General features: G+C 53.6%; 1 protein-coding gene across 2 annotated transcripts; it reads right to left on the minus strand.

Annotated features, from left to right (window-relative positions):
• Positions 1-99: 99 nt before the first annotated feature.
• On the minus strand, positions 100-22,218 carry CARMIL2 (capping protein regulator and myosin 1 linker 2). 2 transcript variants are annotated; one of them, XM_051974988.1, is made up of 39 exons: positions 22,121-22,218; positions 21,637-21,740; positions 21,372-21,422; positions 20,832-20,894; positions 19,257-19,381; positions 19,006-19,103; positions 18,073-18,143; positions 17,714-17,787; positions 16,994-17,069; positions 16,716-16,804; positions 16,503-16,597; positions 15,821-15,907; positions 15,556-15,668; positions 15,183-15,260; positions 14,880-14,956; positions 14,531-14,635; positions 13,803-13,872; positions 13,138-13,219; positions 12,693-12,789; positions 11,632-11,689; positions 11,340-11,512; positions 11,077-11,239; positions 10,889-10,987; positions 10,436-10,564; positions 9,817-9,930; positions 9,169-9,344; positions 8,946-9,033; positions 8,469-8,624; positions 7,552-7,618; positions 6,590-6,870; positions 4,040-4,140; positions 2,717-3,086; positions 2,387-2,509; positions 2,158-2,194; positions 1,963-2,034; positions 1,532-1,801; positions 640-720; positions 416-514; positions 100-315 (listed from the first exon to the last, which is right to left on the minus strand). In XM_051974988.1, exons 1-39 carry the CDS (start codon positions 22,158-22,160, stop codon positions 161-163), a joined length of 4,407 nt encoding a protein of 1,468 aa, XP_051830948.1. In that variant the 5' UTR covers positions 22,161-22,218; the 3' UTR covers positions 100-160. The 2 variants fall into 2 exon arrangements, with proteins under 2 accessions (XP_051830948.1, XP_051830947.1); XM_051974987.1 differs by having other exon boundaries at positions 416-517; positions 22,121-22,216.
• Positions 22,219-23,850: the final 1,632 nt, after the last annotated feature.

Below are 23,850 nucleotides of genomic sequence, written 5' to 3' on the forward strand. Positions count from 1 at the left end.
CCTCATCTCCTTTCAGTGCAGAGGAAGTGCTTGGGTAGGGGCAGGATGGGAAGGTGATCACTCCTCCCACCCCCGCCCCAGGGAGGCCACAGCTAAGACGAGGTTTGAGTTTTTTAATAAAATAATCTCATGCGGCCAAAGGTGTGAGTGGAGGGCTGGGTCAGGGGCTGGGGGTGTCGGAGGCTTGGCTGCCCACTCTTTGGTCTGTGGCTGGGGGAGCGGTGGTCAAGGGGATGGACTCTAGGCCAGCAGGCACCTCCGGGGACAGCTCATCTGGTGGTGGCGGCAGCCGGGGCTCTGTGCTCGTGGCCGACCCTGCAGGGGGGACACACAACAGCTTGGGCCTGGCTCTGCTGACCCTGCACCCCTAGCTTGTTGGCCTTAGGCCCTCCCCCCCCATTCCCCGCCTCTTTACCCAGACTTGGTGAGGATGAGGGCTCATCAACTCGGGGACGACGTTTTAGGACAGGAGAGCGCTGTAGGCGCAGGGGCAAGTCTCTGATGGGAGATGTAGCTGCTGGGGTGAAAGTGGGAGGGTCAGCATAACCCCTGGAGATGGGGGTGATCCCAGCCCTTCCACTCTGGCCCTAGCACCCCGTGCAGTGCCTCCCTTCCCTTCTGCCCCCTCCCTGTGCTCACCTGCCGGGGCCTGGAGCTGTTCCTCGTGCACAGACACGGCTCTTCGGGTGGCCAAGGCAGCTCGGGGCTTCAGGTGATTGTCTGGAGGTTGTGGTGAGCACGGAATGAGATAAGGAGGGCTTTGCAGACCTCCAGGTGCCGCCCACTGCTATGGCAGCACTTTCTAGTCCCCACCCCAGCCTTTCCTCCTTCTAGCTTCTCCAAGCCGGAATCGCCACTCCGTCACTCTGCCACGCTATTTCAGGCTCTCATCTAGACTAGATCTCAAAAGCCCGTTTCCCTCCCTACCTCAGGCAGATGCCAGAGTGATTAATTAATGGACCACCCTTATGAGTAAGTCCCCTTCTCCGAGTTTTCAGCGGCTCTGCACTGCCCACGACATCCTGTTGCCCTTCAAGAACCCAATGTGCCAGGCCCTCCATGAGGGAGCCTCTGGCCCAGCCAGCCGTCCCACCACCGTCTCCAGCCACGTGTCCCCCTTCTAGCTGCTCTGGCTCGTGTCACTCTTATCTGGAATCTCCATCTGCCCAATTCCTACTCCTCCGCCCGGGACAGCTCATCTCTAGAGCGACGCAAGTCTTGGAAAATGCTTCCCTACCAACTATTGCTCCGAGAGCCCCGTTTATTTTCCCCATCTTATTGCTACAGCTGAGCTTGAAAGGTGGCTACGTCCAGTCATCTCCTCTCTGAGGGCTAGATCCTTTCCTCTCAGTGACCTCCTCTGTATCGGTCTGTTTTGGTGAGGACACGTCCTGGCGTGTAGCGTTCTCCAAATGTCACATCAAATGTCCAACTATCGACCGTGATCTTGGGTGGGCAGAGACCCTTTCTGCCCCCTAAGCTGCCTGGCTGTTATGAAGAGTTTTGAGCTAGGGATGTCCCCTGGCCATACCTTCGCTCCTGGCTCCCAGGGCAGTGTCCTGGGTGAACTGGCCATTCCCGGCATTGCTGGCTCTTCGGGGGGACAGTCGAGGAGATGGGATGGGACTAGGACAGGGACTTGGGAAGCTGGGCTCAGGTTGAAGCAGGTTAGGGGAGGGTGTCCGGGATCCTGGCCGGTCCCAGCCCTTCCCTCTGAGCTCGGCGTTCAGCTGCCGGCCCAGGGCCTTCCAGGCCACAGGCTCCGGCCCCCGGCCTCCTGGTCCTGGACGGCATGATGAGTCTGAGCAGGGAGAAGAAGGGGGAGGGGGAGGCAGAAGTCAGTCATTTGTGCCTGATTGGACAGTTTGGGGCGGGGCAATGAGAAGTGCCACGGGCGGGAAGGTGGTTTGGAGAGGTTCAGAGCCGCCTGTGCCTCGGAGAAGTTGCCCCCTCACCACCTACCTGCAGACACTGAGTGGGTTCGGGACTTGAGGGACAGAGGAGGTGATTCAGCTGAGCTGTCCATGATGTCTCCTGGAAAACGAGGGTCCGGCGGCTGAAATTCCGAGTTCTTGTCTTCCGGCCTAGGTCCCAGGGTCCCCCCTCCTCCTGTTAGCCTGCTTCTGCCCCCCTGCTCCCAGCAGAGACCCCACTCACCATCTGAGCCGGCCTTCTTTATCTCCCCGTCTTTGCTCTGGGGGAGGAGGAGGATAGTGAATCAGGTTTCTGGTCATCCTGTCAGTGGGGCCACTTTTAGCCCCAACATGACACCCCAGGGGGGTGAGTCGCCCATAGGCCACTTCCTCTGGTCACATGTCATGGTGTTTCCCCCCTCCTGCCCTGGCCAGTGCCGCCCCGCACGCGGAAGCCCCCATGGAAGCCTCACCTGCTTCCTCTTGCTGTCGCCTCCTCCACCTCCCCTGCCCACACCAATTCGCTGCAGCATGACGTGGACTCGCTGCTCGAAGGACGGGGCCATCTCGGTGTCTCCCCGCTCCAGTGGTCGTCGCTGTGGGGATCAGGAGGAGTCAGGAAGCTCTAGAGGAGGGGGCAACCCCGTTCCCCAGCTCGAGTGCAGGCCCGAGCCCCCACCCAGGCCCTCAGCTGTGGGAAAGAGGGCACTTCACCGAGAAGGTGAAGACAGGAACCATGTAACCAGATTTATGGATGGAGAAGTGGGAGGTGGAGGAATGGGAGGCGGAGGGGGGGCCTTCACCTTCTCCTGCCGCCCACCTAGGGCCTCTTCCTCATCTGCAGAAAGCAGGATCATAGAATGCGCTTTGCCTTCTCTGGCATAACGAGGCCGACTCCTCCGGGCGGGATCCGGGGAGCAACTGGGTACTCCCTCCAAAGTCCCTTCAACTCCAGGTTCCTCTGCTCGGCCAGGCCGGCTGGGTGGGCGGAGAAGGTCACTGAATGCGGCTTTCCGGGTTCGAGGAGGAGCCCCGGGGCTGGCGTCGGGCTCGGCCCGAGACCCCCGAGTTGATCGTGGCTTTTTGAAGGCAAAAAGGGTGCCCAGCTTTTTCCGTAGTGTTCGGGAACTGACAGGAGTCCCAGGTTCAGGGACTGCATCTGGAGGGGACCACCTATGGAAGCAGAGCCAAGTAGGGTGGGCTGGGATCATAGGAGAGAGAGCGTCCAACGTCCCTCTTATCTTAAGACTAGCCCTGGGGTCCCTTCCCACCCTCTGGCTGGCCCTAGACTCAGTCCCAGCCCCACTAACAGCTGTCCTAGTCAGGTGGAGCCCCGGCTCCTCTGCGCCCGACTCCCGGGCCGCCTAGACCTTCCTCAGTAGCCCGCTCCCGAGTCCCTCCCACGCCAAGTACTTCGAGCTGTCGCTTTCAATCAGGGCCATTTCTAGCTCTGGTGACTTTTAGCCGGAGTTCTCCCCGGCCCGGCTAATTCCAGCCTCAGTGCCTGGCACGGGGAAGTGCTTCATAAATGGGTTTATTGACTGACCGACATTCCTGCCACTCCCAGAACTGGCCACTTCCAATCCCCATTACTCCTGGCCTCAGACATTCCTGCCAGTCAATAAGCATTTCTTAATCGCCTACCAGGGGAGGCACCTCGCTAAATAATGGGGACTCCAGAAAAGGGAAGAGACAAGGGGCCGGGGTCACTGGGGGGAAGAACGGGAGTGAAGAAGGGGGGTGTAAGGAGTAAGACTGAAAAGGCAGGAAAGGAGCCAGGGTATGAAAGGCTTTAAAAATTAAACAGAAGAAGGTATATTTGATCCAAAAGGAGGCCTGGAATTGACGAATAGGCAGTGATGTGGTCAGACTTGTTCGATTTGACCAGAGTGGGTCGTTCAGTCCAAGATCGGTGGTGACTAAAACCAAAGTCATCTTCAGCCCTAGCCTCCCCAGCCTGAATAATCCCAGCCCCTCTGGCTCCACGTCTGGGTAGTCCCAGTCCCAAGCGTTTCCAGCCCTGGCTCCTCATAATCAAGGACCCTTCCCGCCAATCGTTCCTGGTCCCCCTTCTCTTCTCCTTTGTCACTCTCGCCCCCGATTGCTCCCCAGCCCGGGCCACTTACAGTCTCTCCTGGTGGATCAGTCTCTTGGAGAAGAATTCATCGACGCCCTCGTCCACACGGGCGTTGAGCCCGTTCTCCTCCTCAGGCACGACGGGAGGTACCTGGGGGCACAGGGCACCTCAGGAACTCAACTAAGCCTCCTTCCCTCCCAGGCCAAATTCCTGGGCCAGGAAACCTGGAGCAGAAGCAGGGAGAGCCCCTGGCAGGGAGTGGTATGACTAGTGCCCACCTTCCCCACCTCCTGGGGCCCCTGGAGTCCTGGCTCCCACTTCCAGTCGTGGCTAGGGCAGGGGCCAAGGGTAAGGTGGGGAGATGGTTGAGAGCAGGACCAGAGAGATGCCCCCTTCACCTCCGTCACAACCATGAACCCAGTGGGACACACGAAGCCCGTCAGCCACAGGCGAGGGGCATTTTCAGTTATTCAGTCACACAGCCCTATCATACGTTCACATACACTGTCACATTCATGGCACCATTCACATACACCCCCAGACATAATCACACACAACCAAAGGCACATTCATACTCACACAGAGTCACCCACGGTTCCTGCCTCCCCAGCACCCAGTTGGAGAGGCAGCCTTTGCTCTGAACACTTCCCTGCAGTCTTTCCCCTCTATCCCCCCCCCCCCACTCTCTCTTTTCTCTCTTCTCCTCCTGCTGCGTCAGAATGGCTGGGGAGATTTCAGCCTTCTCTTTCCACTTTCCCCTTCCATCTGTTTGCTGCAAAGGCCCCCTACTCGGCACCATTACACGGCTGACCCACGTGGTGGATGATCCCCCAGCTTCTTGGCAGCCCGAGTCTCCTCCCCACCTCTCCAATTCTTCTTGGCCCCAACACCCAGCCTCCCCCTCAATTTCCCAGAGCTCAAGGCCAGGCAGGTGGGGGAGGGAGGGAAGAGGCAGGCAGCAGAGGGCAGGAACTATAGGGCATGGGGACCTTGTGGGGAGAAAGACGAAGGGCCCTGTCCTTGTCAGGGTCCAGGGGCCTAGCAGCCCAGCTGGGAGTAGGAACCACTCGCCCTTTTCCTCACGTCTGGAGACCAGAGCGGGGTCACAGTGGAGTGGTTTGGGACACTGGGGAGAGGCAGGGTGTTGGAAGAGGAAGGAGTTTTGGCTGAGAAGCTCTGGGCTCTAGAGGCAGTTTCAGGGAAGCTAGTAGGGCCAAGAAGGCTTCTTTTCTCCCTCACACCTCAAATTCCCACCCACACAATAACGGAGGTTTCTTGTGTATTTTGTGTTTGTGCAGGGGAGTAGGGATGAAGGGAGGGTATGGATTTCCTAGATTTCAGAGCTCTGGCTCCCAGGCTCTGTCCTTTTTCTGCTGTCCAGGCCTAGTGTCTACCCATTGGCTCAGGAGATGAGTAGGAAGCAGACACAGCCTCTAGCATCTCCATGTTGGCCAGGTCACTTGTCTTATCTTATTAGTCTCCTTTCCTTGCTCCTTTCCCCCCTCTCCTCCCTGTCTAGGCTAAGCAGCCAGGCCTTAGAAGTGTATACACATCTCCCATCACGGGACACTTTCTCAGTTACCGAATCCCTTTCTTGCTCTCCAGGCCCTCTCCAGAGGGCAGCCCCCCCCCAGCTCCTGCTCCCTGCCTTCTCACTCTGCCCCCCACCTGCCTGGCCCTGAGCTGTTACTGGGGGAACATGAGGGGGAGGCTAGATGTTTGATCCCAAGGGGAGTGGGAGAGGGGGCTGGGAAAAGCAAGAGGGACTGATAGGGATCTTCACCCGGTGGGTCGGCCTGAAGGCTAGGGGAGGCTGGAGTGGCCGTTAGAACCAGGCTGTGGCAACTTTGGGCACCTCTGGAACCTTTACTGGACTCCAGTCTCCACCTTCATCACACACACATACATGTATGTACACGCATGTCCCCTTCCAGGAACAAAAGTCAGACACACGGTAACCCTCACGCCCATGGGTCCGTCCAGCCCGGTCCCAGTCACACCCACAGCCCGACACTCCAGGCAGACCAGAAACACTGCTGGGGACAGAGCGCCTGAAGTCGGAGGAACCCCTCACCCAGCCCTCGCCTCACACACATGTACACCACATCACACGGCCCCCCAGCTGTACATAGCTCCTCTCGCTTACTTGCCCATACCCGGCCTCCACTCCCAGCTGTTTTACATACAGCCCTGCATGTAGAAGTACTTTGCACACAGACACCACCCCCTCCCCCATCCTCACCAGCAACTCCCTTTCCCAGCTAATTTGGCATCCCGTTCGTTCCTGAGTCCGTCACCACAGCAACCTTGAGACGCCCCCCCCCATACTTCTGAGGTAGGGTGTTGCCAGCGGGAGGGCTGAACTGGCCAGAGAGAAGAGGAAGCCGCTCCCGGGGGGAGGGGAGGCCGAGGCGCCGGGGGCATTCTGCCCTCCCAGCCCCTGGTCCCGATGCCCGGCCGGGCAGCGCGGGGGACATCCTGCCTCTCCCCCCGCACCCCTGGGCCAGGAAGCTCCAGGAGCATCTCTGCCCGCATCTTCCTCGCCGTTCCCTCCCCCCAGCCCAACCCCTGCATCCCTGGGCCGCAGGGCCGAGCTCACCTGGACCTTGCTGGGCGGCTGGTGGTGGCGGCGGCGGGGCCGTGGCCTGGCCCGGGTGGGGTGGTCCAGCGGCTGGTTGACAAGCGGCAGGTCCATGTGGAGCTGCGGGACTGCGGGGAGCGGGGTCGGGACCGGGCCGGGCTGGGACGAGACTGGGGCGCTGCTGCTAAGAGACGGCCCCGCCCGCTGCCCGCCGGGCTCCGCATCCTCTCCCTGAGCCGCCAGCTCGGGCTCCGGCTCCGGCTCCGACTCCGGCTCCAGCTCCGGCTCCTCCGAGGGACCTGCGGGGAGGGGGGAGAGAGGACTGAGGGCAGCAAGGGAGTGTGTGTGGGGGGGGGGGGGGGGGGCGGAGAACCCCGCCCAGGGCGGAGGGAAAGGCACCTCCCCCTCTCAGCCCCTCTTCTCCCCGTCGGCCCGAGGGCGCTGTCCCGGGTGCTGAAGCAGCTCAGGCCTCGGCCCCCATAAGGGACGCAGCCGCCACTCCCTGAGTTAGAAGGAGGGCGGACTTGTCCCGGATTAGGGCGGGATGCCGGGCTGGGCCGGGGCAGAACCAGCCGAGGACCCCCCATCCCCACCATGACAACCCCTCCCCCGACTCAGCAATTTGAGCAGGTAGATGAGCCTGAGATCAGACCCTAACTGGATATCCCCTCCCCACCAAACTCCCCCCCTCCCACGCTTATTACCCAATCCCTCTCAGTGCTACAGCTGATCAATAGTGGGGGAAGAGGCCTGAACTAGCCCTGGTATCCTCTGTCCTGCTCATGACTCAGGGGTCCTGGAGGAAAAGGTCCCTAAGGACTGAGTACTGGGGCCTGAGCAGTGCCCATTCAGCCCCAGGCACAAAACTCTCTCTGCAAGGCTCGACATAGGTATTCTCTGGGGGGAAACCCCAAACCTCATTCCTGCTCCATTCCCCTCCAAGGACAGTGGGAGCAGAGAGTCAGGGACTCAGGCCTTACTTCGGACAGCAGGGGTAGGCCGGATGCTCTGATTGTGTTTATTTCTTCTCCACTGGGCCACTTTGTCCTGGGTGGGGAAGCAGAATGACAGGACCAGGCCTCGGCCCATCTGCCTCAGCCCAGAAGGTCTCTGGGGGAGGAGGTGGGCAGAAGGTCTGGAGGCTCAGTTCATGCCTCCCTGAAGAATGGAGCAACTCTAAAAAGAGAATTCCGAGAGGCTCAGCATCCACAGTCAAGGTCTGCTAGACTCTTGGAACAGGAAGGGACCTTGGAGATCCTCCAGGCCAGTTTCTTAACCTGCATTTTGTGGATTTGTTTTAAAGACTATTTTGATATCTATATTTTAGCAGAATCAGTTTCCTTTGCAGCCTTCTGTCTTTTATTCTGTGTATTAAAAACAGGATTCTGAGAAGGGGCATTAATCAGACTGCTGCCAGAGGAAGCCATGGCAGAAAGACTCCCAGATCTGGTCCAATTCTCTCATTTGACAGATGGGGCAAATAAAGTCAGGAAGTAGATGCTATTTTCAGAGTAGTCACTGTGCTCTGAGAGCAGGGGAAACTGTGTGCCCAAAATCTTGTATAAGTGGGTGGAAAGGAGAGGCATGGGCTGGTAGAGGAAAAAAGCAGTCACTTGAACACTCTGTGGGCTGTCTTGTCTTGCCTCCTCCAGAAGACCCAGGTCACAGATGTAGTAAATGGCAAAGGGACTTAGAGAACAGGTTGTCTCGAGAATTCAGATGATTTAGGAATTCACCAATGGGAATATAAGAGACTGAGAGCGAGTTTTGTAATTTTTGATTATTGCTCATGTGAGATGAGGTGGGTATGGAACATGTCCTCTCCTTGGAGAATTCAGACCATCAGGGATCCTACCTTGCTGACATGGAAGGGGAGCTGGTGAGAGAAACTACTTACCTCCCCCAGGGAGGAGAGGCCTTCTGTCTCCCCATCTCCAGGACTTCTATCTCCCCTATGCAGGAGAGTCCCACTCTTCCTGGCTCCTGCTTCAGCACTGTCTGTGAGAAGCAGGGAAGGGGGTGCTTCTGATGTGTGCTGAGATAAGCTTTCCACCTAAAACCAGTAAGACAGTGCCCTAGAGTGGCTCCCCAAGAACACAGAACAGGGTAGAAGCAGTTATCACTTCTTGAGTTCTGGTAGACAGCTGCGTCCTGCCAATATCCACTCTTTATGGAAGCACTGATCAGGGAAAGAAGGACCAGGGACAAGAGGAAGGAGTGGAGGCATTTAGCTGCATCTCATTTGGAGACCCCACACCATAGATTAAATCACAGGGATGACAAGGGAGCTGTGCAGAGCTCACATGGAGCCCTCTCTTTTTTCCACTGCCAGTTCCTCCTCCTACCGAAGTTCCCTTCCTCTCCCCAGACTCACCAGCCGATTCTGGGCAGCACTCAGATCCTCCACTACCTGGGCAATGATTCGCTCTGCAGCAGCTGCTGTGATAGACAGGCGGATCTCACTGGCAAAGGGAGGAAATGGATTTGAGGATCAGGGTCAAGGATGTGGAGTAGTCCCCACCGCTGCATCGCTGCCCTCCCCCCCTCCCCCCTGCTCCCTTTTCTTCCCTCCCAGAATCCCGTGGGGACAGGGCTACTTGAGTTTGCTGAAGACGTCATTGAGAAGCTGCTCCAAGAGTAGGCTGAGGCCCAGGTGGTCCTGCCGGCTGACCTGGCCCGAGATAGCGCTGCTCAGCTGCTCCCGGCGGCCGGCCTTCTGCATCACCCTCGGGCACAGGCTCTGGACTGTGTCCAGCGTGGCTTGTACGAAAGACTGAGCGCAGGCAGAGAGAGGGCATGGGAGTCAGAGGTTACATGCGCCAACAGGGCCTTAGTGTCAGCAAACGAGAAGTGAGGAAACCAGCGGTTCTGAAGGCATAAAGCGTTTTCAAAGGGAATTCCGCCTTAGACGCTGAACTTCACAGTGCGAGCAATAAGGACACTTTACTGTCTCAACTCGTCTTAAATTAGGGACAGCTCTCACTCCTCACTTCGTGCCGCTGGCTTCCAACCCCCGTGCCCAAGTCAGAGAAGGGCAGTAACCCACTCTTTCATCCAAACTCTCTGTTCACAAAAACAATGGAGATAAGACCAGGCCCCAAGCAGTGCTCTTGGAAAACCTATGCTTGGGTGGACAAATAGAGTCATTGTTGGGCTCTGGAGGGAGGGCAAGTCCGGTGCTTTTAGGCTTATGTGAATGGCTGGAAGGTCAGGGCACGGGCCGGCAAAGGGGAAAGGGGGCTCACCTGGATTTCCTGATGACAGGCCTGGCCCACCTCCTCCAGGAGGCCCTCCAGTTTCTGCTGCAGCTGGCTGTTGTGGTATGGGGAGTTTCCAGCCTCATATAGCACAGGCAGAATCTGGCGTGAAGGTAACAGGGAAGAATCAGGGTCTGTGGAGGAAGGCTGGCTCCAGCCTGGATTCTCATACTTTGGCTTAGGTGGAAACTGGCCCCAGCTGATGACTTTAGTGAGGTTGGAATGGGATCTGGGGAGTGACAGGTGGGCAAGCAGACAGACAGGTGAGCTGTGCAGTGGTTAGGGCACCGGACTTAAGGTCAAGAAGAGATGACTTCAGATCTAGCACTGGACACTTACTAGCTGTTTGACTCTGGACAAATCACTTAAAACTCTCTCAGTCTCAGTTTCCTCATCTGTAAACAATAGCACCTGCCTCATAGTATTGTTCTGAGTCAAACAAGTGAACATAGGTGAAGTGCCCTGCAAACTTAAAGTGATGTGTCCAAACTAGCTGCCATTCTTATCATTAGACAAGAGAGAGACTGCTGCTAGGCCCTCCTCAAACAGATCGGCAGGAGCTCGAAGCGCGCATTGGCTACAGAGGGCTTGGCGTGGGTGAACTCACACTGATGGAGAAATTAGCATCCCGGATAGCTTCCTCAGCCTGGTGCAGGGCAGCCTCACCCCGAGGGCTGGGCCAGCAGCCCAGCAACTCCATGTGCTCTTGCACTGTCAGGCACATCTCATTCACCATCTGGGAGCGGGGGAAGACGTGTCTCACACCTGCTCCCCAAGCCCCCCAGTCTTCACTTACCCCCAAGGACCTCAGTGTCCTGACCCTGGGGGACCTTTTTATTTCTGAGAGTCAAGAGAAGGGAGCTAGGGACAGGAAGACAGGAGAGAGGAAGATCCAAGGGCAGGGGGTGGAGGCAGTCTCACAGGAGGGGCAGGGCCTTTTTTTCCTCCTGCCCCAGGGTACCAAGGTCCAAACTGACCCAGCCTTACCCCCTCCCCATGACACAGGAGAGACACCAGGGAAGGGACACAGGCTTAGGGGATGTGGGACCAGGCCTGGGACCTGTTCAGAAGATCGGGTGACAATTCCCTGCTGCAAGCGGAAGGCGTGGTCAGGCAGGGTTCTGTGTGTGTGATTATTCCTCAAGAGACAGGCCTGGATCTGGGGGAAGGATGTGGGGGAGTCACAGAGGGCCTGTGCCCCCCCGCGGCACCATCCATTCCCTTCCACCCCCCATGCCCACCCCAGACCTGGTGTATCGCCTCAGAGGTTCGCTCTGGGCTGCTTCGGTAGGCCTGGGCCAGGTCACTCAGAGGCAGGGGCATGTTTTTCAGCGTGTGGTTCCCCTCTAGGGCATGAGCCACATCCAGGAACCCTTGAGCTGTGGTGTTGTTCCGGTCCCAGATCACGGTCCTGGGGAACCAGGGTTGGAGGGAGCAATGGGCAGCACAGAGACGTCTCATCGGCCTCAGCCCTGCTCCCCCCGGCCCCCCGTCCCCCCTGCCCCTCTCACCTGAGCTGGGTGTTGATCTGCAGGGCTTTAGCCAACATCTTGGCACCCGTGTCCCCCATGGCATTGCCACTGATGTCCAATGACGTCAGGCTCGGATTGCTGCCCAGGGCATTCAGCAGAACACTGGTGCCCAGTTTCAGCCTTGACTCCGCCACAGAGAGAGACTGTAGGGGCTGGGTTTGTGGGAATGGGGGGTCGTCACCAAAGGGACGGGGCCAGGAGCAGAGACCTCCTGGTGGGCAGGACGCTGCTCTCAAGCCTCTCACAACATGCCCTTTCCCGTCATACTCACACAGTCATCATCCTGGGTGAGCTGGACAATGCGGTGCAGCACATCCCCAAGGGACTCCCTGGAAGGGAAAGGAGAGTGGCTGAGAGGCGCTAAACTTATCAGAGTAAATACTGAAAAGATAAAGCCCTTCGGACCTAGGGAATACGTCCTAAGCGTGGGGTCCGTGCGTTTGGGGGTCGGCAGTCCCTGGGGCTGGGTGCTAATCGAGCCTGATCACGTGAACAAGAACCACTGGGGCTTCTGACAGAAGCAAATGATGGTGGGATTATATCAGACTGAGGAAGCATAGCATTTGTAAGCTGTCAGAGGAGATTGTTCTTCTTTTTAACAGACGATATGAAGCCAGTCTTTGTTATTTCCTTCTTTGTTCTTGATTGGGGAGGGAAATGATTTAGTTTGTTGGCTACATGGGGATATGAGCAGAGTACCTGAAAGCTTCCTTTGCTATTAGCAGAGAGTGAGCCTGGAATGGTAGACCAGGAAAACAAACTGAATCCTCTGAGCTCAAGATTGGTGTGTGGGATGCTAATCTGGATTTAAGTAGGATCCAGAATAGTTATTTCTTAGATTAGAAAATTTAGGTCCTGTTAAGTCTGGAACTAGGTAGATTTCTTTTATCAACATGTTTAACAATCTAGACTGTTGATTGATTTTTTTGTTGTTGTTATTGCTGCTTTTTTTAAAAAAAATAATCTCTTTTCCCTTATAAATAAACCCTACTTCTTTATCTTCTGGATCTCTATCTTCCAAACCACAAGAGATAGGGTGGGTAGGACAGAGAGAACTGGGGAAGACACCAGATATGGTGACAGCGGCAGAAGAACAAACACAAGGAATTTAGTTTCAGGTGGGCTGGATCTCTAAATCAGGGAGTTAATTTGGAAAGTCTGGAAAGAACTTGGGCTTCCAGTTGGGGACTCCATCATTGGACAATTTCTTTAGAATAATGAAAGTTCTGAATATTGGTTTGAAATGGTCAGTTGTAACTCTTAAGACAATGAGGCTTAAGGGTCAACACTGAATCCTCTTGGAAGGGTGTGGGACTGGGAGATGCTTCTTACTTTGATTTAATGTTGAAGTTCTTCCCCAGAGCCACGTGACGGATGGACTTGCTCCTCCCAATGGCCAACACCAATGTTACCATGTCTGTGTCAAAACCTAGGGAACAGGCAACCACAGCTAAACTGACAGGGGCTGGGGAGAGGGAATGAAGCTAATGTGGGTCTGAGTCCCAGAAGTGAGCAGACAAGTCAGAGAGGCAACTGTTTCAACATTTTCCTCCTACTCCAGACAAGGATCAGTCTCCCTGCCAGTGGACAAGGTACAGGGGGAGAGGGGAGGGTTTAGGAGGCTCTGGGCTCAAAGCCTGGAGGGTAGTTGTGGGGCAGGGCTTGGCCCGAAATAAGGTACAACAGCTCCCTTTCTGGTCACTGGCCGGGGAAAAAAAAACTCCCTAGTCCCTGCAGTAAAGGGAGACCCTCATCCCGCCTCCTCTGCAGCTCTCACCATTGTCCGACAAATCCAGGGCCCTCACTGAATTGATGTCAAAGATGAGGTCTTGAATCACTTGAGCGCCAGCTGAACGAAGCTGTTATTTTTGGGGGGTGGGAGGTGTACGCAGAGCACAGTCAGAGTTGGACATGCTGAGAATTTCCCTTATTACCTCATTTTCCCACCCAGTAAGCAATATCATAGCTAGTGTGATATGAATGGAGCTGTGCCTCAGCTTAGCTCCCTAACACGGTGTTTGGCAGGGCGAGGAGTACTTCTTCCCTGAATTAACAAGTACTCCTATGGCCCACCTAGGTACCCTTTGGGGGTACCAAACAGTGCCAGCTGCCATCACTAGGATCTTGTTGCTGTGAAACCTCTCTCCTGTCATTCTCCCCAATCCCTTGAGCCCAGGGGTTGGTGCTCTGGGTATGCAGCTTGTCTCCTGTAGACACAACTGTACCCCCAAAGGGAGATTGTCCTCTGTGTCAGATGCATCCCTCTATCCAGCTTACCTGGTTCTTTCCCAGGCACTTTTGGCTAGTTACGGCCCTGCCAGCAGGTCAAAGGTGGACTAGCCCAAGTACAGGAGACAACCACAGCATCCTGGCCTCCCAGATTAATGTTCTCTGGGCTAAGGGACAGGGAAGCTGAGCAGGGCTTAGGGCCAGGAGCCTTACCTCACAGGTGTTGAGGTCCAAGTGGATATCTGTGAGTTGAGTATTGAGGGCCAGGCCTTGAAGAAGGCTCCTATGGAAATAGGATAGAAGTCATCCTGAGAATGGCATGAGTATTATTACCCCCATTTTATAGATGAGAAAACAGAGGTTCCAGGAAGAGATGTGATTTGCTTATTATGTGTTACAGCCAGGAATCGATCCCAAGTCTGATGACCCCATGTTTGCTCTTTTATTATATCCCAAAAGGTACTGCAGTGGAAAGAGAGCTCAGATTTTGGAACCAGAGGCTGTGAGTTAAAATCTGAGAGTGATTTTGGGCTTTTTCCAAGGCAATCGGGGTTAAGTGACTTGCCCAGGATCACATAGCTAGTAAATGTTAAGATTTTAATTCCAGTCTGCCTGACTTTGGGTCTAGTGCTTTACCCCCTGCCCCATCGAGCTGCCCCTTGAATTCAAATGTCTGTTACTACATCTGTGACTTTGGTCAAAATGACTTCCCACGCCTAAGCTTTGGCTTTATTGGTAAAATGAGGGGATGGGATCAGATGACCTTTCAAGTCCCTTCCAACTTTAAGTCCACTGTGCTAGGATCCTTCTGGCCCCAGCCACACCCAGCAGGAGCCAACAAACATGTCCATCCCTCATGGGCAGACTGACCCTCCCCTGGAGGGCTGGGTATCCGCCCTCTGCCCCAGGTCTTCCAAGTGGAGGGAGCAGAAACCACTCACCTAAGAGCCTCTGAAGGCAGCTTGGTTCCTGCCAAAGCCACATGGTGGAGTGACTTCGCCTGGCTGAAGAATGACTGTAAGGAGGAGGGCACTCCCCGATTCCTTCTGGGAGAGGAGGGGGGAACAGGGATGGGTTTCCCTCCTGCCTAACTTCCCATCTCAGTGGCCCTTCCCCAGGCTGCAGATGCTAACTTGTTCTCCCCTGACTGGCCCAGGGACAGCCCCAATCAAGCCTCCCCTCCCTGCATGATCCGCCTGGTTCAGCCCTTTCCTTCCCCTCCATCCCTGAGTCAAGATGGGCCCTGCCCTTTCCGGGGCAGAAGAGCCACAGTGGGAGGGCTTCTCTTACATGTGGGAGAAGATGTTGTTGGAAGCATCAAGATAAACAAGGCTGGCACAGCATCCTCGAGACAGTGCCCGGAACAACTGGGAGGGGAAAGGAGAATGCCAACAGAGGCCCCAGCCCCAGACTGCCATCCCTCCGTGTTGGGCACTATCCCTGAGGGGAATGTCCAGAGCTGTCCAGTGTGTCTGAGCTGCATCCCACTCCCCACCCAGGGTTCTTCCGCCCCGTCTAAGGACACACTTCTTCCACTTCTCCCCATTCCCTTCCTCCCCCCAAACAATGGATAGAATAGGGCCCTTTCCTTACAACGTCCAGGGCACTGTCGGTCCCTGAGAGGTTCAGGTGGGTCACAGTGTTGGGATGACTCAGGAAACTATACAGACCCTGTGAGGACATAATTCTTCAGTAGGAACCCCTCAGACCTCCTTTCTGACCTCCCCTTCCCCATGGCTTTGATAGTTTGGTCCAGTACCAAGGACCCTGGAGAGAGCTTAATTCTAGTCCTATTTTGGGTCAGTTTCCCTTTCAGGACTCAGTTTCTTCATCTGTAAAAATGGGGGAAGGTGAATGGTTCCTCCAAGTTTCTTGAAGTTCTAAACATTGAGTTACTCCACTGCCAATGCTTTGTTGGGATCAGGGCTTGGGGTGAGCCTTAGGGTCAGAAGTTAGGATTACTCACCCCTTCATCCTCTGTGACCCCCAGAGCCCCAGGATTCCCAGACAGATCCAGGTGGGTCAGGGAGGAAGCAAAGGAAGAATTGGTGAGGAGGGCCTGGCCCAGAGCACTCATTCCTGAAAGAGGAGATGTGAGAAGGGGCAGAGAGGGAGGTCAGGAGCTGGGATTCATCTCCGTCCCCACTGCCTTACCCACTCTCGCCCACCAGGGGCCATAAAAGCTCCAGGCTGCCCCCCCTTCCTCCCCTTAGCTCAGGCCACGTTCCCACCTCTGGTGGTCAGCCCTGTCCGGGAAAGATTGAGCCTTTTCAGAGCTCCAGGACGCTTTTCCAAGTGGCGGCTGAGTGCTGTCACTCCTGGGGATTGTGGGGAGGGAAGAAAGACCGTGTGGATCCTTGTGGGGGGAAGGGGGAGGCGGGAGGAGCGTCTCCACCCACAGCTCTACCGTCTCTCTGCCCGGGCCAGGAAGGCCAGGCTCCTCGGGGCCCCTCACTGGGATTACGGATGCTCCCATCTTCCCCCAGGGCCAGGCTGCGCGCTTCCGAAGGGAGGGACCGCGCGTCCCGCAGCGCTCAGCACAAGGGCTCAGGGGTCCGTCAGTTAACAAGCTTTTATTACAACGTGTCAGGCTCTGTGCTAAGCCTCGGGGATACAAAGAAAGGCAAACCAGGGGCCTGCCTTGCAAAAGTTTACGTTCTGAAGGGAGAGAGAAAAGGCGGGACACAAATCCCTTCCGCCCCGGCCGGGTCCCCCAGAGAGCCATTGGGCCGGGACAGGGCGTGGATGGGCGGGGTCCCAGGAGGCCTGGGGCAGGGGGCCGGACCGGACTGCTTTGGGGGTGGGGTTTGGGAGGTTGAGGACGAGGGCCGGAGTGAAAAAGAGGCAGGGATCCATAGAGGGTGGATAAGAGGTCCGGGTCTGGGCAGGGCTGGGAGGGGAGAGGGCTGGTACCTCGGTCCTCCAGAGGGTTCCCGGCCAGGCTGAGCACTCTCAGGGCCGACCGGGGATGCTCCGCCAGGGACTGAGCCAGGCGCTGCGCGAAGTCCCTGGGAGGGCGAGACGCGGGGCGGCTGGGACTCCCGGACTTGGCCGGCGGGGGGCCCCTAGTCCTCGCTGGGCACCTCGTGGACCCCTCCTTCCCTCTCCCCCTTTCTCCCTCCTCACCCCTTCAGACCGCAATTGTCCAGCACCAGTTCCTCCAACCGGGATGACTTGCTCAGCATGTAGAGGATCTGCTCGGACACCTCTAGGCTCTGTGGAGGAGAGAATGGGGAAGGGCGGCGTGTTCGGAGACCCTCCTAACAGCCCTGACATTCTGCCTTCCATCTCCCTCCACAATTCCACTGCACTTAAGACCGGGACTAGCACACAATAGGAGCTTAATAAGATGTGATTCCTTTCCTCCCACAGTTCCCCTCTCTCCACTCCAGGGCCCTCCTCACCAGCTTGAGGTCAGAGCAGGAGAGGCGGCTGAACCAAAGGTTGTAGGATAAGGCAGCCACACTTAGGGCCACATCCCTGGGGAAGAGACGGGAAATTCAGTCAGTGCTGAGCTCTGAGATGAGACAAAATCTTAATTTTCCCGCCCCTGCAGTCACAGGAAAAGCAGGGGAAAGTTCGGGCCTGGCTTTCCCAGCTAACCCCTGTGTCCTTGGGGAAAAAGGCCCAAAGCTGGGGTGTTTCAGAAAGAGCAACGGATTTGGAGCTCAGTCCTGTCTGAGTCTCAGGTTTTTTTGTTTTTTTGGCAAAGATATAGCAGTGGTTTGTCATCACCTTCTCCAGTTCATTTAAAAGACCAGGAAACTGAGGGAAACAGGGTCACACATCTAGGAAGTTCTGAGGATGGAGCTGAAGCCAGGAAGATGAGTCGCTCTGACTTGAGTCCCCTTTTCTCTATCCACTGCATCACCTAACTGCTCTAGGAGCCAGAAAACCTGTGTTCAATCTAAGCCCTGCCACTTGCTACCTGTACGACCTTGGGCAAAGCCATTTTCCTTCTCTAGGTCTCAGTTTCTTCATCTGTAGGACTGGATAATCTCTAAGGACACAACAGGATCTAAATCCTATGCTATTAAGAAGGCAAGTGGAGCTGGCTCCCCTATACTTTTGGTTTCTTCCCAGGGCCCCCTTCCTCCCCCTTTTAAGTCTGTGTCCACTCTCACCGGCTGTGCAGATGACTGAAATCTCTTAGGCTGAAGTTCCGACAGTCTTGGCTGTGGTAGATATTGTCCACATCCTGGGCTCAGTAAGTACACAGGGTCACCTCCAGGGTTCGGCTAGTGCCTCCTGGGGTAGGGGGTGGGAGGATCCATTCCCTTCCCCCTAGTCCTCCCATCCCCAACTCACTGATTCCTGGAGGACTTGCCCCTTCACACAAACCATTGTACTCCCTCCCCATGGCCCGACGAATTACTAGACCCCATAAAGACTGGGACAGTATCTTAGCTACACTCTGTGGCTAGCCAGGGCATCTAGTGCTAGCTATGGGCCCTTAATAAATGCTTATGGGCCCTGGTCTCACCCATTGGATCTCCTCTCGGAATGGGAACCCATTATAGTCACACAGGGCAGCATAAGTCTCAGAGAATCCTCCTAGAGTCAGATAGGGATAATGGCCACATCAGGGGTGTGGAGAGGCACGGGAGGGAGAACCAGAAAGACAAGAAAGGAGGGACAAATGCAATGAGAGGGACAGAAAGACAGTGCAAGACAGAAGTGAAGGCTGGGCAAAAATCTTTACATTCCTCTTCCATGTCTTCTTTAATGTACTTAGTTCAATACATTTGAGAACTTATTAAGAACCCAATATGTTAAAAAAAAAAATCTTATTCTTGTTTGGAACGTAAACAAAAATAAAATAAAAAGGCCACAATTTTTGCCTTCACATAGTTGACAATCTATTAGATTAAAAGATACTTTATAAATATTTGTTGAAGCCTCATGTTTAGAGAGATCCAATTCTCCCTTTCCCTTTAGACACCATGGGGAAAGGGAAGGGAAAAGAGGAAAGAGAGAAAAGGGGTCCTAAGATCTGAATATTCCATTTGCCATTTGATAGCTATACAACTCTGGGCAAACCAGGGTTTTAGCTTACCCACTTTAGAATGGGGGTAAGATTTGTTCTACCTATGTGAGTCATGTCTGACTCTTCATGACCCCATTTGGGATTTTCTTGGCAAAGATTCTGGAGTAATTTGTCATTTCTCTCCAGCTCATTTTGCAGATGGAGAAACTGAGGCAAACAGGGTGAAGCGACGTGCTTAGGGTCACACAGCTAGTGAGGTTTGAAGCTGGATTTGGACTCATGAAGGTAATCCACTGCACCACTTAGCTGCCTTTTGTTGTGAGGATAGTGAGTTATAAACCTGGAAGCACTGAAGGACAGAACTAAGTGCTCTTATTGGGCCTTGTAAAAGTCAGCTCAGACCCCTTGCTCCCCCCTCAACCTCCTCACCACATGGACCAAGGTTGCCTAGTGTCACCTCCTCCAGGGAGCTACTTCTTTTCTCCAGCCGGGCCAGCAGGGCTGAGGGAGACTTCCGGAACAGCTTCCTGAAAGGTGGGAGAGGGAGGCAAGAAACAGACCAGCATCCATCCATTTGAGAGGGTTTTCTCTACTTAGTATGGGTCCCCAGCTCTAGCAGAATAGATGTGGGGATGGGGAGAGGGGGAATCATTGTGATTCTGCTCCCAGAATGTCCTCACCTGGGAGAAGTCTCCGGGAAGACTTTGCGGATGGACATAGCCATGTGTAAGGCTAACTGCTCCAGGGCCCCGAGAGCTGGAAGCTTCATCATCAACTTGGGCAGCAACTCCAACTCAATAATCACCTAATGGTCAGAAAAGCTGATGCTCTCTCCCTCTGACAAATGGGTCAAAGGAGAGGAACAGGCAACTCTCAAAAGAAGAAACCCAGATTACCCAGAGGTGGATGAAAAAATGCTCCAAATCACTTAATGTTTAGAGAAATACAAATTAAAATCATTCTTGAAATTCTATCTCTGTAATCAGATTGACAAAGCTGATGAAAATGGAAAATGACAAAACAGGTAGAAAAACAGGTGTTTTGATAAACTGATTGAATCAGGGAGTTGGCCCAGTATTCTGTCCCCAAAGGCACCAAACTGCATTATCTTTGACTTAGCAACATTACTGGCCTATATCCCAGTGAGGTCAAGGAAATAAGATAAAGGACCCATATGTACAAAAATATTTAAAGTAGCATTTTTCATGGGGGTAATGAAGTGGAAACTAAGGGCCGGGGAGTATGGTCCATCAGTTGTAGGGGCCGAACAAATGATGGTATGTAACTTGGGCTTCTCTGGACATCCCCAATCCTAACTTGGAGATAGGCTTACTATTTGTCCAACAAGGAGCCCACTGCATCCCCTATTACTTTTGTGCCTCCCTTGATTGATTGTCTGCAACTTTAAAACAGGAGGGCTTAAGCCAATAACTTTGCTACTTTTCTTTGCCATTCTTAGCTGCTTTTTCCCAGAAGAAAACCTCTGATAACTGAATCAGTAAGAGGGAAAGAATGCAAAGGCCCCTGAGAGCAGCTCCATGTTAGAACTGGGTATTCCCAGAGAAATCCGGCTTACAAAGAGCTAGAAATGATGAAAAGAAATGATGTTCAGAGGAGCCTGGCCAGACACACAAACTGATGCAGAGGAAAGTGATCAGGACCAGGAGAACATCTACCAGGGGTCCTCAAACTTTTTAAATAGGGGGCCAGTTCACTGTCCCTCAGACTATTGGAGGGCCAGACTATAGTAAAAACAAAAATTTTGTTTTCAATAAATAAAATAAAGAAACTTCATAGCCCTGGGTGAGGGAGATAAACCTCCTCAGCTGCTGCATCTGGCCGGTGGGCCGTAGTTTGAGGACCCCTGATCCTAGACATTAACAACAGTATAGAGAGAAATACTCTTAAAAGACTTGGGAACTGTGATCAATGCAATAACCAAGCGGGATTTCAGAGGGTTTGAGAATTGATGATGAAGCATGTTACCCACCTCCAGACAGAATAGATACAGAATCAGGCTACAGAATGAGACTTAGAATTTTGGTTCAGGACAATGTGGGAATCTGTTTTGTTCGACTATACATATTTGTTACAAAAGTCTTCCTTTTCTTTTTTGGAGATGGAGAGAAAAATAAATTTTGTTAACTAATTGGAAAAGTTAATTTTAAAAATGGTTGGGAAGGGGATTGGAAAAAGAGTCAGCTGCAGTCTAATCAGGGAATCCTGTTTGGGGTATACTGAAAGCAGAGCCTCACCTGAGGGGGAATCTCCTGAAGAACTATCTCCTTCACTTCCAGGTAACTGAATGTGCAATCCACCTATGAGGAAGGAGTGGGAATACTAGTTTAGTTCAGGTTGGACCCCTTATCCTTCCAGGGGGTTGGTGGCCAGGCTAAGCACACTGAAGGTCTGAGAGATGCTCTACAGGGAGGAACTGAGTCCACACTTCTCAGTCAAGCCCTGTCCAGCTTCAGCTCCCTCCATGGCTATCCTGGTGTCCTGCCCATTATCTTTTTGGATAAAACACAGACTTCTTAGACTAATCATCACTATGGCCATTCTTAAGCTCAGAGCTCAGGGATTAGTCCAGCCAACCCCAAAGCCAGAGTAACAGCAAGGAATGAATCAGTCATCTTTGTAATACATACAGGAGGGACTTTGCCAGTATATTCAATAAATGCTTGTTTACGGAAATCCCCTGTTACCCTTGCCTGGCCCAGAGTCTAGGAAAGTTTGGGAAATCCTAGGGTTTGGAGGTTGGGGCTGGTGAAGATTTGGGGGGGGTGGGGACTCACCCGGAGGGGGAGCGAGGTGTGAAGTAAGTAGGCTCTCCAGGGTAGCAGTGCCTGAGGGGAGCCGGGCAGAAAACAAGGGACAAAATCTGTCAGGATGTGTGGGCCTTGTGCGGCGCAGCCCTCCCCCTCCCCCCCCAGAACAGTCCCCATTACAGCTTCTCGTCTCTCCACAGCCGTAATCCCTTTCCTCACTTGGCCCATTGGGCTGCATCCATCCATTCTCCCCCCTTTCCTCTCCCACCCAAGCCTTTCCCACAAGTCCTACCAACACTCGATCCCGCTCTCGCTCTTCAGGCCCTTCTCTCTCATATATTTGGATAATCAGCAGGAGTTTGACTTCCTTTGGCCACAGAAACCTGGTGATTTCATCTGTGGGACCAGCCTTACATGTCTGGTCTCCTCTCGGCTTCCCACTGAGACCACTACAGATCACCCTCGCCCAAGCCTCGGGGGTCACCAGGCTAGGTTCCACCCAACTTGGGACAGGAGTTGCTGGGAGGGGAAGAGTATTAGGGCTCTCTGAGAGACTGGAAGCTGGGCTTGAGGATCCTTTGGATTGGGGAAGCAGGAGAATCAAAGAGGAAGAAGAGTTAAGAATTCAGGGGGACTTGAGCCAGTCTGTCCCCAGCCAGTGAAGGAACTTGGAAGGAGCCAGAGGGCACAGGGGAAGAGGCGGCACATGGTCCTCACTCTGATCTCCGAGACCGTCCTGCCAGCTGTCCAGCCCAAGGGGGAAAGGGAGAACTCACCTTGCAGCTCATAGGAGATGCCCTCAGGGGGCTGGGCCATTTGTAGGGGAAGAGCTCGGGACCCTGCAGAGCCAGGAACGGTGCCAGCTAACAACAGAGCAAATGACTAGTAGCACAGGAAGCCCTCGGCTTCCCCTGACCCCTCACCACCTGTTCCTTCTTCCGCAGAAGGTGAGAGCTGCTTCCTGCCCTCCACCCTCAGCTGTGATAGCCCCATGGGAGTCTAGGCTCCTACCACCGCTATTGTTTAGGGGAAGGGGAAATAAAACCCCAAAATCTAGCGTCAAAAGGGCCTGCTTCAAATCCTTACGGTGCTGATTATTAATAATGTAACTGTCCTGGGGTTTAGTTTCCTTTTCTGTAAAATGAGTGGCTTGGACCAGATCAAGGGTTCTTAATTTAGGGCCGGTGAACTTGTTTTATTACGTATTTTGGCAACTGTGTTATTTCAATATAAAAGGTTTTATTCTGTGCATTTAAAAACATTATTCTGAGGAAGGATACCTCAGCTTCACCAGACTATCAGAGGGGTTATGAATCCCTAGGTTAGGTAATTCTTTTCTACTCTAAATTTAGGACAAGGAAGAATCCAAGTAACCATGGGCTATGATCATTGAAATCAGAACCTGCTGTGGCTTCCACAATAGAGATATTTGTCCAAGATAGGATCATCCCTCTTCAGGAGACCTTGTGGTTCTCTTCTTGAGAATATGAAGGGGCAGAGGGGTAGTCCTAAAACATTACCCTGCTTCCTCAACAGCCCTTTGCCTCCCCAGAGCTGTAGTTTTCATTGAGAACACCAGAGGGTGCTGTCCACTCATTGATCAACCTGGTTCCAGCCTCCAAAAAGCCTCCTTGGGTCAATGCATAGGACTCTTACTGCAGATAAGGAAAGGGAGAGGATGAAGGATTCCCTTTCTGTGAAACAGAGAGTGATGAGAGAGTTTGTGTGTGTGTGTGTGTGTGAGAGAGAGAGAGAGAGAGAGAGAGAGCCCATTGCCTACTACATAAATAAAAGCTCATGATCCTGGCATTCAAGGCTCTCTAAGATTTGGTTATTTACCTTTTCAACCTTTTCTTACACTGCTCCCTTTTCAATAGTTTATCTTTCAATCCGTCCCTGAAATTAATCAGGGATTAATTTCCTGGAGTAGTTCCGTGGAACTACTGAGATAGCTTCAGGCTTCTTTTCCTGTATTCAGTCTCTCCCTACTTCAGTTTAAATCTTTATCCTGTTGCCGAAAATAATTTTTCTAAGGTACATATCTGCCCATGTCAATGTCCTTGCTCTAAAACTACCTATTGCTTTTAAGGATGAAAGACAAACTCCTTGGTCTAGGACTTGAAGTTCTTCTGTGATTAGTTCTAATCAATTCTCTTCTCTCCTCATTCCCACCAATTTTCTGGTTTCATTTTACACATCATAAACTCCTTGAAGGACTATTTAATTTTTGTATCTCTAGTGTCTTGGGGAAAGAAAGGGGTTCCGCATTTATAGAGCACCTACTATGAGCCAGGCACTTTCTACAAGTGCTTTGCACAAATATTTCATTTAATCTTCACAACAATTTTGCAAGGCAGATGCTGTTATTATCTACATTTTACAATTGGGGAAAATGAGGCAGATAGAGATTAAATGACTTGCTCAGGATCGCATAATTAGTATCCGAGGCTGGATTTAAAGTGGGGTCTTTTTGACTCCAGTTGCCTGACTTTCTACGTACTATGCC

Source organism: Antechinus flavipes, chromosome 2 (assembly GCF_016432865.1).
Source record: "Antechinus flavipes isolate AdamAnt ecotype Samford, QLD, Australia chromosome 2, AdamAnt_v2, whole genome shotgun sequence".
NCBI classification, from domain to species: domain Eukaryota; kingdom Metazoa; phylum Chordata; class Mammalia; order Dasyuromorphia; family Dasyuridae; genus Antechinus; species Antechinus flavipes.

What these genes read in the sequence shown, in the direction of transcription:
- CARMIL2 (XM_051974987.1), bottom strand. Translation starts at nt 22,160, where the DNA reads ATGGCCCAGCCCCCTGAGGGCATCTCCTATGAGCTGCAAG. An exon ending in CCTGGATTTGTCGGACAATG is followed by an intron (nt 12,790 to 13,137) that starts GTGAGAGCTGCA and finishes CCTGTTCCCTAG; the next exon opens with GTTTTGACACAGACATGGTA. An exon ending in CTGATCCACCAGGAGAGACT is followed by an intron (nt 3,087 to 4,039) that starts GTAAGTGGCCCG and finishes CTGCTTCCATAG; the next exon opens with GTGGTCCCCTCCAGATGCAG.